The sequence below is a fragment of the Humulus lupulus genome, chromosome 3 (genome assembly GCF_963169125.1).
Source record: "Humulus lupulus chromosome 3, drHumLupu1.1, whole genome shotgun sequence".
Taxonomy (NCBI): Eukaryota; Viridiplantae; Streptophyta; class Magnoliopsida; order Rosales; family Cannabaceae; genus Humulus; species Humulus lupulus.
In genome coordinates, this window is record NC_084795.1 from 20,113,630 (window position 1) to 20,127,928 (window position 14,299).

General features: G+C 34.4%; 1 protein-coding gene and 1 long non-coding RNA gene across 2 annotated transcripts; both read left to right on the forward strand.

Moving 5' to 3' along the window:
• Positions 1 to 5,913: 5,913 nt before the first annotated feature.
• On the forward strand, positions 5,914 to 6,490 carry LOC133820984 (uncharacterized). Its single transcript, XR_009887250.1, has 3 exons — positions 5,914 to 5,997; positions 6,072 to 6,229; positions 6,284 to 6,490. It is a non-coding gene; the product is annotated as an uncharacterized LOC133820984 (long non-coding RNA).
• Positions 6,491 to 12,719: 6,229 nt separating this feature from the next.
• Positions 12,720 to 14,036, forward strand: LOC133823746 (stemmadenine O-acetyltransferase-like). The gene has a single exon (XM_062256598.1). The coding sequence runs from the start codon at positions 12,720 to 12,722 to the stop codon at positions 14,034 to 14,036; it is 1,317 nt and encodes a 438-aa protein (XP_062112582.1).
• Positions 14,037 to 14,299: the final 263 nt, after the last annotated feature.

Genomic DNA, 14,299 nt, shown 5'->3' on the forward strand with positions numbered 1-14,299 from the left:
ATTGTAGTATGTGTTAGTATTTAAATTTGATTAATAATATGTATATTGTGAATGTTCTGGGAATTTTCTGAGTGTTTTTTGTAGGGTTTTAAATTTTTGGGATATGTTATAATAGAGATGTTATGCTGTCAAAATTTTGGTAGAGTTAAAGGACTAAATAAATAATAATATAATAAATAAGACATTAAATACTTAGAATTAACAAAATAAATTAAAGAATAAATTAAAATATTAGATAAATAATTTAATTTAATATTAACAATTTAATAATTTTAAAATAAAGTGAAAAATTATAATTTAAAATTAACAAATTTAGTAATTTAAAAATAAATTAAATAATTAGATATATAATTTAAAAATAAATTAAAAGTTAGATAAATAATTTCAAAATAAATTACAAAATTATAATTTAATTTAATATTAACAAATTTAGTAATTTAAAAATAAATTAAAAGTTAGATAAATAATTTCAAAATAAATTACAAATTTAGATAAATTAATTAAAAAATTATAATTTTATTTAATATTAACAAATTTAGTAATTAAAAAATTAGATAAATAATTTCAAAATAAATTAAAATTTTAGATAAATGAATTACAAAATTATAATTTAATTTAATATTAACAAATTTAGTAATTTAAAAATAAATTAAAAGTTAGATAAATAATTTCAAAATAAATTACAAAATTATAATTTAATATCATAAGATTTTATAAGACATCATAAAACATCTAGTGTTAAAAAATATTTCTTTTTTTTGTTGCTTTTCTTTGGTGATAAAATTTGATCACCAAAGATTGGATAGACGTTTTATATATTATCACTTAGTGATAATGTTTTATTAATTATTTTCAATCACGAAAAGCCATAGGCCCGTTCGGTGAAGCTGAGTCAGTAAGAACTCTTAAATATTCTTCTCCGAATTATCCAGGACGGTATGTGTCCACATGGATAGTTTGGATTTGTTGTGTACCTATAATTTGATCTAGTACTCATTTTATTGTTTCGTTAATAGAGATTTCAATATGTGTCTCCTTATTTGTTCTCGTAAGTGGGCAAACTTAATTTTAGTCTACCCACTTATGAGAACTATAGGGAGGTGCTGCCGAAATTTTTACATAAACGAAACAATTTTAAGAGTGTAGATTAAATTATATGTATACTACAAATCTGAATGGGATAGGTTCTTTACCCTTATAGAAGTGGAGTGAAAAGGTCGATTAGGGCACACACACATAGTCAATAAGTTTTAATTATTGTTTATTCTTGTATCGTAGATGCCGATCGATAAGAGTTGGACAGCATTAAGGAAGCGTAACTGTGATGCTTATTGGAATGGTCTCCAAGCCTTCTTGAGAATGGCAAAAGAACACGTAGACTGCGACAGGAGAATTTTATGCCCGTGTGTGAGGTGCCTGAATGTTAAACTACAAACTATAGATACAGTGGAGGCTCATGTCTTTGACAAGGGTTTTCAACAGAGTTATCAAAAGTGGGTTTGCCACGGTGAGGTGGAAGCTAGTGTCACCAATGAGGTAGTTGAGGAGAATGAAGATGTAGACGAGATGGTTGACGTCGTTGATGATTTCCTCTTATCGACAAATGCAGAGGAAGAAGATGGTGTGTCTGGCAGTCGAATGGGACAGTATTATGACGAGTTTTTCGACGAGATTGAAGCTGAGTTGTATCCGGGTTGTGATTGGATATCATCCTTAAACTTTTTGACGAAGTTGATGCATTTGAAAGTTAGAGGGAAGTGGCCAAATAACTCTTTCGATGAATTGTTGAAGTTACTAAAATTTGCATTTCCGAAAGATAATAAAATCCCCCCAACACACTATGAGGCGAAAAAGAAGCTGAGTAAGTTAGGGTTGGGATATCAATCAATCCATGTGTGTAAATATGATTGTTCCTTATTTTATAATGAGCATGCAAGCAAAGATTCATGTCATGTGTGTGGGAGTAGCCGATGGGTCAATGAAAAGAAGAAGGGGAAAAAGGTTCCACACAAGGTGATGCGTTACTTTCCGTTGACTCCCAGATTAAAGCGAATGTACAGTTCAAGACATACAGCTAATGACATGTTATGGCATCATACTGGGAGATCAATAGAAGATGGGGTGATGCGTCATCCGGTTGACGGGTCTGCATGGAAAGACTTTGATGCCACCCATCCTGATTTTGCAAAAGATCCTAGAAATGTTCGTCTAGGCTTGGCTGCTGATGGGTTTAATCCTTTTGGCAACATGAGCTTATCATACAACATGTGGCCTGTGATTTTGGCTTGGCTGCTGATGGGTTTAATCCATAGGCAACATGAGCTTATGCATGAAGGAAGAGTATTTTATGCTAACTCTAATTATTCCTGGGCCAAAATCACCGAGTAAAGACATGGATGTATTTCTAAGACCCTTGGTGGATGAGTTAAAACAATTGTGGATTAACGGGGTCGACACAAGAGATGGCACAAGGAATGAATTGTACAAGATGCGTGCAGCTCTTCTGTGGACAATTAACTATTTCCCTGCTCGTAGTAGCTTGCCTGGTTGGAGCGGGCAAGGGTATAAAGCATGTCCAACGTGCAATGAAGACACCACTTCCATTCGAGTGATTGGTAAGACATCGTATGTCGGTCATAGGCGATTCTTGAGTAGTAATCATAAGTATAGAAGGGATAAGTAATTTGATGGCAAAGTTGAGAAAAGAAATCCTCCACAACAGTTTACTTGTCAACAAGTTTTAGATCAAGTCAATGCTTTACCGCTTCAATTGTCTGGTAAACATGACAGATTTGGGGGGATGAAGCCCAAGCGAGGTGCAGAGGAAAGTAATTGGAGGAAAAAAAGTATTTTCTATGAACTTGATTACTGGAGTTCAAATCAGTTAAAACACAACCTAGATGTGATGCATGTTGAGAATAATGTGTGCGACAGTATCCTTGGGACTTTGTTAGATAATGATAAATCTAAGGACACCACTAACGCAAGACATGATTTAAAGAATATGGGGGGTTAGGAAATCATTGTGGATTTACGAGGATGCCAATAAAAGGTTAATGAAACCGCATGCTCCATACGTGTTCACTTTTGAACAGAGGCGAGATTTCTGTCAATTTTTGAAAGGAGTGAAGTTGCCCGATGGTTTTTGTTCTAATCTAAAGAAAAAAGTCACAGACAATGACTCAAACATTTTTGGGTTGAAGTCCCATGATTGTCATGTGATAATGCAACGATTACTTGCAGTAAGTGTTCGCAAGTTTTTACCAGAATCTATATCCACTACCATCACTGAATTGTGTAATTTCTTCAAACAATTGTGCTCTAGGACACTGAACGTTTCTGATATGGAGAAAGCTAAGGATGACTTGATTGTTATTTTATGCAAGATGGAGTTGATTTTCCCTCCAGCATTCTTTGACATAATGATCCATCTGGTTTTGCACTTGCCTGATGAAGCAATATTGGGAGGACCTGTATTTATGAGGTGGATGTATCCTTTTGAAAGATACATGAAAAAATTAAAAAACTATGTCAGGAATAAAGCTCGTCCTAAAGGAACTATAGCAGAAGGATATGTTGCAGATGAGACTTTGACATTTTGTTCAATGTATTTCAAAGGTGTGGAAACAAAATTTAATTAGCCCGATCGTAACGAAGATGCACCGTATGTGAATCAACACCTCACAATGTTTGAATCTCAATGTCGTCCTCTTAGTAAGGGAATTCTCGTGCCCCTCGATGAAAATACTCGGAATAAAGCTGAGTGGTTCATATTGGATAATTCTCCAAAAACTGAAGTGTATTTAGAGTAAGTACATAATTAATATTCATTTTATTCTTTGTTCAATCTACTCCTTAATTAACAATATTGACATTGTTAATTAATTAACAGGGAACACCTAACTGAGGTACAACAAAGAGATATGGCTGTCAATCATAAATTGATACATAAGAAAGAGTTTCGTTCATGGTTTCATAAGAAGGTAACTTGTACTTAGCAAATTGCATACTACAAATTGCATTCTCATTCTAATATATTTCTTTATTATTAGATATATGACTTGCACCAGCTTGGGTCATTAGAGCATGCTGATGAATTACTAGCTTTAGCATCTGGGTCAGATTTATTGGCTTACTCCTACCAAGCATGTATAGTGAACGGAGTTCGATTTATCTCATACAATCGAGATCAGAATCGAATTACACAAAATAGTGGAGTGTGTGTTGCTGGAACAGAAGGTTTTAACTATTACGGGCAACTTGAAGAAATACTCCAGCTGTCTTTTACTGGTTCTTATTCGGTGGTATTATTTCGATGTAAATGGTTCAATACAGATCCGAAAAAAAAAAAAAACCATCACTGTAAATAATATTACTAGTATCAATGTTAGCGGTGAATGGTATAAAGATGAACCGTTCATACTAGCTAGTCAAGCAAAACAAGTATTCTACATCGATGATCTCGTTAGAGGACGAGATTGGAAAATTGTCCAAGAAGTGAATCATCGGCAAGTTTGGGACTTTCCAGATGCTTCAGATATGATTGCTGATGTGGATGTTGTACATGACACCAACTCATCGAATTTTGTTGACCGTGGATCTCGGAGAGTTGGTTGTTCAGCAATCTGATGTACCAGCGACTCAAGTCAACAAGGCCCATCGACATTCTTTAGTTGTTCAAGAAGATGATGGATTTATTAATGACAATGAAGATGATATGGAAGACAGTGTAGAAGAAGCAAAAGATGAGGATGAATTAATTGTCGACCTTAGTGATGATAATACTGATGATGTGTGCCCAATAGATGTTGATGTAATTAGTGAGGATAGTGACTATTCTACTTAGTTTTGTATCTAGTGTTTAATGTACTATACATATTGAGAAATAAAAAGTTCGTTTCCAAATAGCATGTTTCAAATTACCTAATCAATTGAAATAATACTCAATAAATTAATTATAAATAATAATTAAATATTAAAATAGATAGGTTAAATTACTGTCGTGTTAGTAGATGTCAGCAGATGTGGCTAGAGCTCACGGTGGAGACGCTGGCGGTGATCCTCCTAGGATCCCGACTACATGCGAGTCAGGTAATTTTTTTGTTATTTTATTTACTCACATATGTTTATCATGTATATACTAATATTCTATGTATTATTAATAAAAAAAAATACAGGAATCCCAACTAAGAAAAAGGGTCGTGGCGCAGCTATTGGAAAAGATCTAGAGGAGAGGCGACGTAAAAATGGAAAACCACTGGAAGTAGCATTTTGCCCACGAACGTACAAGGTTGTTGGGGGCGAGCACGCTGCTTTTGTCCGCCTTGTGGGAACCCAAATTAAAACGAAAGTTCCCGGACATTACGGTTCATGGGAATTAATGCCTAAACAATACAAGGATCAGGTCCTTGGCATAATTCAGGTAAAAATAGTATTAAATATATTTTTTTAAAATTTGTCTTTAATATAGTACATATATTATTAATATGTTTAATTTTCAATTTAGTACTATTATCAAATAGCGGGCCGCGAGGATTTCTTAAAGTGTTTAGATGGTATCGATCGAGAGATGAAAGACCGATACCGTAATAGGAAAACACTAAGACACGAACACTTTTGAGAAACACTACAATGGACCGAAGGATTGGGATAAGGTTCTAAACAACCCAACCAATGATGTTAACAAGGAGGAGTGGAAGCAGATATGTCAATTATTTACAAGTCCATAATTTATTGCGCGCTCCATAAAGAATAAGGAAAATCGGAAGAAACAAAAGTATTCTACAACGCAGGGTACAAAATCGCTGGCAGCCGTCCGTTTTAAAAAAGTAAGTAAAAGATAAAATATTATCAAAATTATGTTCTTTTAAATTATATGTTCTCTAACATTTGGGTTATATTTTTTAGACGAACCCAGACCTCATTGAGTCATGGAAGGATTATCATTGGAAGAAATCAACAAATGATTTCGTGAACGATGATGCTCGCCAAGATTATGTAAGTTTGAATTATATTATTTAATATTAATAGAGTTATATTTAATGTTAGTGTCTAACATTTTTTGAAAATAGGAAAAACTGAAGGCTGATTTTGAGTTACAAACTCAGCAAACATCCACTGATGCTTCTAATAATGATAGTCCATCATCAGTTGATCAGGTGGAGGTGCTACAAAAGGTATTAGGCGAAAGGCGTGGACATGTGCGAGGAGTGGGCCGCAAATTGAAGGGGTCGGGGTCGGGGTCGGGGTCGGGGTCGGGGTCGGGGTCGAGGTCGAGGTCGAGGTCGGGGTCATCATCTACCCAACACTCTCACTTCAGCGAGTCTCAAGTTCTTCCTCATCATTCAAGAGAATATATAGAAAAATTGGAGAATAATCTACAGAAATTGACTGATCAAGTTAATTTCTTAACTCAATATTTTGTACCTTCATTTCGTCCACCAAACGTTCAGATGCCGCCTGTGCCTGATAGTGACAATATTTCTAGGGCTTCGTCTTTTTAACCTCCAGCTCCAACTCATCCTTCTATGTACGGGGCAGTGCCGTCTCAACATATGGTACCTCCATATATGTACGGAGCAACACCTTATCCGTGTCCGATTCCACCGTCCTCCCAGCCATCGTATCCCTACATGTATGGAGCTGGATCGTCCACATTACCTCCCCAATATCCTTGGCCGATGCCGCCACCGCAGCAATCACAACCACAGCCACCGCAACAACCACAACAAGAAGACAATAGGGAGGAGGACGAGGCAGCTGATTTAGGAGACTAGGTTTATTTTATTATTAATTATTGTTAAATTTTATGAACAATTTGAATATTTGCTATGTTAATGTATTATGAATATGTAAAATTGTTATTTGAATATTTAATATAATATTTTTATTTTTAATATATTTGTTTTCAATTATTTAAATTTTAAATAATAATTTCGATAAATAATTAATTAAAATTGTATTTAAGTAATTAAATTTATTATTTTTTTATAAATAAAATAGTATTAGGGTCGACACTGTCGCCCCAGATAATATGCCACGTGCAACCATTTGGGGCGACATAGTATAGTATTAGGGGCGACTAATGGAGTATCAGGGGCGACATATCGACAAAAATAATTCAAAATTTTCAAATTTTTGAGGCGAAATTTCAAGTTTTAGGGGCGACTGTGTCGCCTCTGGTATTTGAATATCAGGGGCGACAATATTTGAATATCAGGGGCGAGTCGCCCCTAATGTACCCTTCAGGGACATTTTTTCACGGGCGACTAATCAGGGGCGACTTTTCAGGTTATTAGGGGCGACATGCGTCGCCCCTAAAACTCATTTTTGTTGTAGTGTAGAATGCGTGTTCGCAACCTAGGTGCCGAACCTACAAAGTAGGTGGCAACCTCGAAGATGCACTACTACAAAAAAGGCTTTTCTCTGCGGTTTTTTTTACTCAATACACTGCGGTTATCGAGAGTATTGAAAAGCGCAATGTATTCGACCGCAGAGAAAAGTGTTACGCAAACCGCGGAGAAAAGCTACACTTTTCTCTGCGGTTGTAGTAAGCCAAGCGCGGAGAAAAGAGAGTTTTCTCTGCGATTTGTTTATTACAACCGCAGAGAAAGCTCTCTTTTCTCCGCGGTTGGCTTACTACAACCGCAGAGAAAAAAGCTTCTCATTAAAAAAAAAATTCAATTTCGGTTGATAACCCATCATTTTTAATAAAAAAAATTAATTTTCAATTTTAATTATACATAATTATTTTCAATAGTATAACTAATTTGTTAAATTGTTATATATACATTTCATATCTAATACAAAATAATTGGCTAGTAATGAATCAAAGACTTTAATCATTCTAACCAATATAAGTTAGCACTTTAATCTTACATACATACAAAAATTTAGATTTCATAAACAAATGGCATTAATCTAGCTAACCAATCACTTTGTAGTGGTAGTAGATCCTCTTTGACATTGAATTGCTTTTTTTCAAACCACTGCAAAATTGAAAAGTTAATATAGATTAGATAATTAAATACTATATCTAGTTTTTCTTAAGCAAAAAAGAGTTTAAAATATAACATACTTTCTTCTCGATAACTTCTGCAGGATTCGGTGCATTTACAAGATCATAAATGTATCTTAGTACATAATAACCACATTCATGACTTTCAGGTTGTTTTGGACAAGAACCTCTCACCAATTTTGTAAATGTGCCGATATATTCATTTTCCAAACATTGTGCGTATGCTCTACAAAAATTAAAATTAATTAAATACATATTATGCTCTCAACTTTTAAAAATTAATAATGCATACATTACAATTGAAGAACTTACTTTCCCATAACCTCCGTAATTATTGGTGGAGATTTATGATTTTTTAAAGGGTCCAAAATTATGGTCATCCCCCGCATCATCACGAGCACCAACATCCAATGTCGACTAAAATAATAATAAAATATGATTATTATAAAATTAAAATTCAACCATAGTAGTGACAATGTTTAAGTAGTTCGTTCTTACTCAACAATCCAAGGAATGAAATATATTTGGCCTCGTCTATCCATAGTCATCATCCATTTGGCTATAAGATCCACCGTATAGTTTTTACTTTCATCATTGCCAATAGAAAGATGTTCGGTGTCAAAAAATTTATATAATTGTCATGAATTTGGGTGCATGCTTTCCCAAATGCATCTGTAGCATATCCAAAATTAATATAAGCAATCATTCATATTACATTTTCAATTAATAAATTAATATCGTCAAAAAAAAAATTGGGCAGAGTTTCCTCTGTTTCTATAGCATATCCAAAATTATTAGAACCTATAAATTCAATTCAGACAAAACATACAACAAACAACATGCATGTTCTCAACCATAAGCCACCGCAGCACACAAAATTCGCAAAACCTACTTCACTAAGACACACATGTTCTCAACCTTCTGTTATCTCCGCAGCACACAATTTCATCTCAGAACTTACTTCACTACGGATGAATATCTAATATATTCAAACTCCTCTTATAGTTTGTAATGACATAACAGATTGATACATACCTCATACCAAACAGCATAGCTGAGGATCCAATATTATCCATGGAGGCTGCTTGATAAACGTCTTCTGAAGTGATGAAGATAGCCTCGCGTTCTCCTATAAACTCCGGGTCAACGGGAACTTGTACAATCCCATCTATTCCTTTATTGGAATAATACTCCTTCACTATAAATTTTAGACTCAGATCAATTTTGTCCCATTGGTTATCTGTTAACCAATTTGAAGGTTCTGGTTGAGTTATTTCAGCGGGGATGACTACGTGAGATCCAACTGATGATAAATGTGGGCTTGGTGATAGGGATTTGTGTTTAGATGAAGATGGACCCTACATAATAGCATTAAACATATCAATATAGTGTACCCATTTAAAAATAAAATTTAAATATCTAAGCAAATAATTTTATACCTGACAAGCCACAATTAAATTTTTTGGCCAAGACAGGAATGTGTCTCGTGCGTCCCCAACATATCGTACGTTACCAAAGGGAATAGGGATCTCAGCTTCTTCTTGTAAGACATCTATACTTCTTATTTTTCTGAATTTTTCCATACTTGAAATCAATTTTCTCTACTTCTTTAAGAATTTGTTGCCCCGAAAGTGGCAAAGGAGCAACACCTTGTTCTTTATCACCATCAAATGCTTTTTTTTTGTCCCTATAATTATGATTTAGGGGCAAATATCGTCTATGACCCATATAACAAATTTTATGCCCATTAGACAGACGAATAGCCTTTGTGTTAGTGCAACATATTGGACATCCCTGGTAACCTTTTGTGCTTAACCCTGATAGATTACCATAAGCTGGGAAATAATTAACAGTCCACAACAAAACAGCTTTTAAGTTAAAGACTTCTTTCTTAAAACCGTCATATGCCTCAACACCATTTTCATACAAATCTTTCAAATCATCAATTAATGGTGCCAAATAAACATCTATATCGTGTCCCGGTTGTTTTGGGCCTGAAATCATTAACGTGAGCATCAAAAACTTTCTTCTCATCACTAACCACGAAGGAAGATTGTACATAACAAGGAAGACAGACCACGAACTATGCCTACTACTTAGAGATTTATGTGGATTTACACCATCAGCAGCTAGACCTAGACGAAGATGTCTTGCTTCAGTTTTAAATTATGGATTTAAGTTATTAACTTTTTTCCAAGCTTGCGAATCTGCAGGATGTCGAAGTTTACCATCTTTCACTCGCCTAGTCTCATGCCATATTAAGTTTTCAAAGTGTTGTGCACTTCGATATAATCGCTTAAGCCGCGGAATCAAAGGCAAGTACCACATCACTTTCTGAGGAATAAGTTTCCTAATCTCGTTACTCTTGTTAGGTTTGTAGCGGGGTGAATCACATTCTGGGCAAGTGTCCATGTCTGCATACTCTTTACGATATAACACACAATCGTTCGGACATGCATGGATCTTCTCATACTTCAAGCCTATGCAATTTAAAGTTTTCTTCACTTCATACGTAGACTCAGGGAAGCAATTATCTGACGGTAAAATCTCTTTAAAAGCAGCTAAAAATTGACTAAAATATTTATCACTAACTCCATTTTCTGCTTTTATGTTGTAAAATTTTACCATCGTTGGTAATCTTTGTTTTAGACAACCATTGAATAATGGTTTATCTGCATCTCTAACTAATTTATCAAATTTTGAAGGATCATCAACAAACTCTTCTTGTGCTTCATCGAGCAATTCCATAGGATGATCGTCAAAATCACTATAACCCAAATCATCAACCCCTCGCCTCCCGAATGGATATGGATTATTATTTTTCAATGATTCCCCATGCCAATACCATGTACGATAACTTGTATCCAATCCCCGACAAAATACATGATTTTTTATCATGGTAATATTTCCTTTTGTTCCATTACCACAATCTATACATGGACAATAAATTCTTTCCGGATCACTACAATTTGTTTGGCAAAATTCTAAAAATTGGTTGAATCCATCTTGAAATTGTTGTGTTTCTCTATTCTCAAGAATCCATGACTTATCCATAATGATAATATCTACCTAATTCCTAAGTTGATAATGAAAAGAAAATTAGTATAGTAATACTCTAAAATTATGTTCAATTATTAAATTATAAAATGAAATGGGCAGAGTTTCATTTATTTCTATAACATATCCAAAATTCATATATATTTAAAATTTCAACAAAAACAAAAACATTATTATCATATATAGTAACTTATAAAACATGTTCAACTAATATCATCAAAAAAAAATTGGGCAGAGTTTCCTCTGTATTTATAGCATATCCCAAGTTATCTACCTATAAATTCACATCAAACAAAACATATAACAAACAACATGCATGTTCTCAACCATAAGTCACCGCAGCACACAGAAAATTCACAGATCCTACTTCACTAAGACACACATGTTCTCAACCTTCTGTTATCTCCGCAGCACACAATTTTATCTCAGAACCTACTTCACTATGGATGATTATCTAATATATTCAAACTCCTCTAACAATAGTTTGTAAATATAAAAAATAAAAATAAAAAATTAAGTAGTAATTACTACTTACCTTAAAAATTAATATTCACCGTACCTCGAACAAATATTTCAACCTTGAGTGTGAGCTCACACTCAAACAAATATTTCCTACAATAAAAAGTTAAACATTAGTAAATATATGGTAATTGAATTGATCCTAAAATAATATAATTAAAAAAAATATACTTTAAAAAAATCATTACCAAAATAATATACAAAATTATGCAAGCTCTAATTTTTAATATAAAAAATTATATAAACAACATTATTATAAATAAAATAATACAAAAATACCCTAAACCGAAATATACATTAAAGAAATCAAGTTTTAGTGATCAATACACATTTTAAACAATGAAAATGTCTTCGAATCCTATATAAAATTTCAAAAATATTAAAAAAAAACCATATAAACATACATAGAAACCACCATTAAACCCAGACAATATTTCTTCATTTTTACCCTAAAACTTCAAAATAACTCAAGATTAAGTATACATACATGATTTCAAGCTTTAATATGCAAGGAAATGGAAAAAAAAAAACAAAAAAAAATGGACAATGTGGGGCTTACTCGTGGGTAGGTACGGTGGTGGGAGAGCTTCGGCCGTGTCTCTGTGAAGGAGAAGAAGATGTGCAAATGAGAGGGAAAAATAGATTTTTGTGCTAAAGTAGGTGGAGACCACTTTTCTCCGCGGTTCTATACCCAAAACTGCAGAGAATATTTTGTTATTATATATAGAATATTATGGTAGAGTTTTTTTTTTTAAAAAATAAAAATCATGAACTTTGTTAAGGGTTATGTACACACTTTTTTTTATATACAGAAGAGAAGATATATAAATATATATATATATATTTGTATACATGTCCACGTTTTGATTGATTTAGCCAATTTTAAAATAAGAAAACTCTCATTATTTACTAATAGATGATGCCGCAGAAGATGCCACCGGCCTAAAAATTTCGTCGTTATCTTACAAAATATTTGTCACATATACAATAATTCATACAAATCCCAACACATATTAAAGACAAAATCTAGGTCTTTTCTGATTAAAAAAAAACAATTTGTATACCTTGTTGGAGCTATATGTGTATATAAATCAAGTTAACCAATGGTGAAACTCATCAAAGAAAAATGAAGTTCGAAGTTAAACAAATCTCGACCGAGACTGTAAAACCTTCTTCACCAACCCCACACCATCTTCGCCATTACCAGCTATCCTTTCTTGATCAATTATGTCCCAAAACCTACAATCCTCTAGTCTTCTACTACTATTTAAAAGACGACCATGATATCACTGAAATATCCAACAAGATCAAGACCTCTTTATCGGAGGTCTTAACCCTTTACTACCCTCTAGCTGGCCGAGTCATCAACGACCGATTCGTTGACTGTAACGACGAAGGAGTTTCCTACTCAGTAGCCCGAGTTATTTCCCCGTGCAGTCTTTCCGACGCGCTCAATAATCTAAACCCTAATGAAATATGTAACCTACTTCCTTTTGAACTGTTTCCCACCACGGAATTTGCCCTAGGTGTCCAACTCAACATCTTCGAAGGCGGCGGAATCGCCGTCGGCCTATGCATCACTCATAAGTTGGCCGACGCATTGTCATGCATCATGTTCGCCAAAACTTGGGTCGCCGTCGCTCGTGGGGAAGCCGATCAAGTGCCTCATCCCGAGTTCATTGCGGCGACTCTCTTTCCTCCAAAGGATGAACCCGGGCCCGACATAACTGTCACGGCCTCAAAGGAGATCATAACAAAGAGGTTTGTGTTCGAGGCCACTGTGATCGAGGATATCAGATTGAGACACCAATGCATTGAAGAAAGAACACCCGATGATGACCAGTACTCCGCGAAACGTCCCTCGCGAATCGAGTCCTTATCGGCTTTCATATGGAATCGTTACGTGGCTGCAACCAAAGACGAATTATTGGAGGGAACTGAGAAGGGCTACTCAGTGGTTCATGCGGCGAATATTCGTACCAGGCTTGAGCCACAGCTACCGGAATATTCTTTCGGAAATGTTAGTCGTTGCGGCGTCGTAATCTTAAAAACCGGTGAGGAGTACGGATATGAAGTGACGAGGCAAATAAGAGAAGGTATAAGAAAGTTGGACATGGAGTATTTGGAGAAGGTGAAAAAAGGAGAAGATGTATACTTGGATTTAATTATGAGCTATGGTAGAGGAATAACTGAGAGAGGAGGACAGTACACATCGTTATGCTTTTCTAGTTTGTGTAGGTTTCCTATTTATGAAACTGACTTTGGTTGGGGCAACCCAATATGGGTCAGCTCAGCCAATCTGTGTTATGCTAATTTCGTAGCTTTCATGGACACTAAATCTGGTGATGGTATTGAAGCATATATTGCTTTGAAGAAGGAACACATGATTAAGCTCGAAGCCGATAAGGACTTTCTTAAAGCCGTTTCTTCAGTTTGGTGCTAGCTATGTGTGTGTGTGTATGTGGAAAATAAATTGTGTGATATATCTGGTTGAGAAAATGTTTGTAACTTCTAATATTGTGTGCTGTATGAAATAAATGGTATGTTTTGGGTTTGTGTTTATCAATATTATGATTGTGATTATAATGTAAGATTATACGTACCCTTTTTCATTCATCCAACAATTTTTATGCATGTATAAAGGGTTAATTCTCATTTGCTATAACTATAGAAGATAGAATATAATTATTTTATTTTCAATAGATT

Bases quoted from the DNA above. Each gene is read 5' to 3' on its own strand.
- LOC133823746 (XM_062256598.1), top strand. From the start codon at position 12,720: ATGAAGTTCGAAGTTAAACAAATCTCGACCGAGACTGTAAAACCTTCT.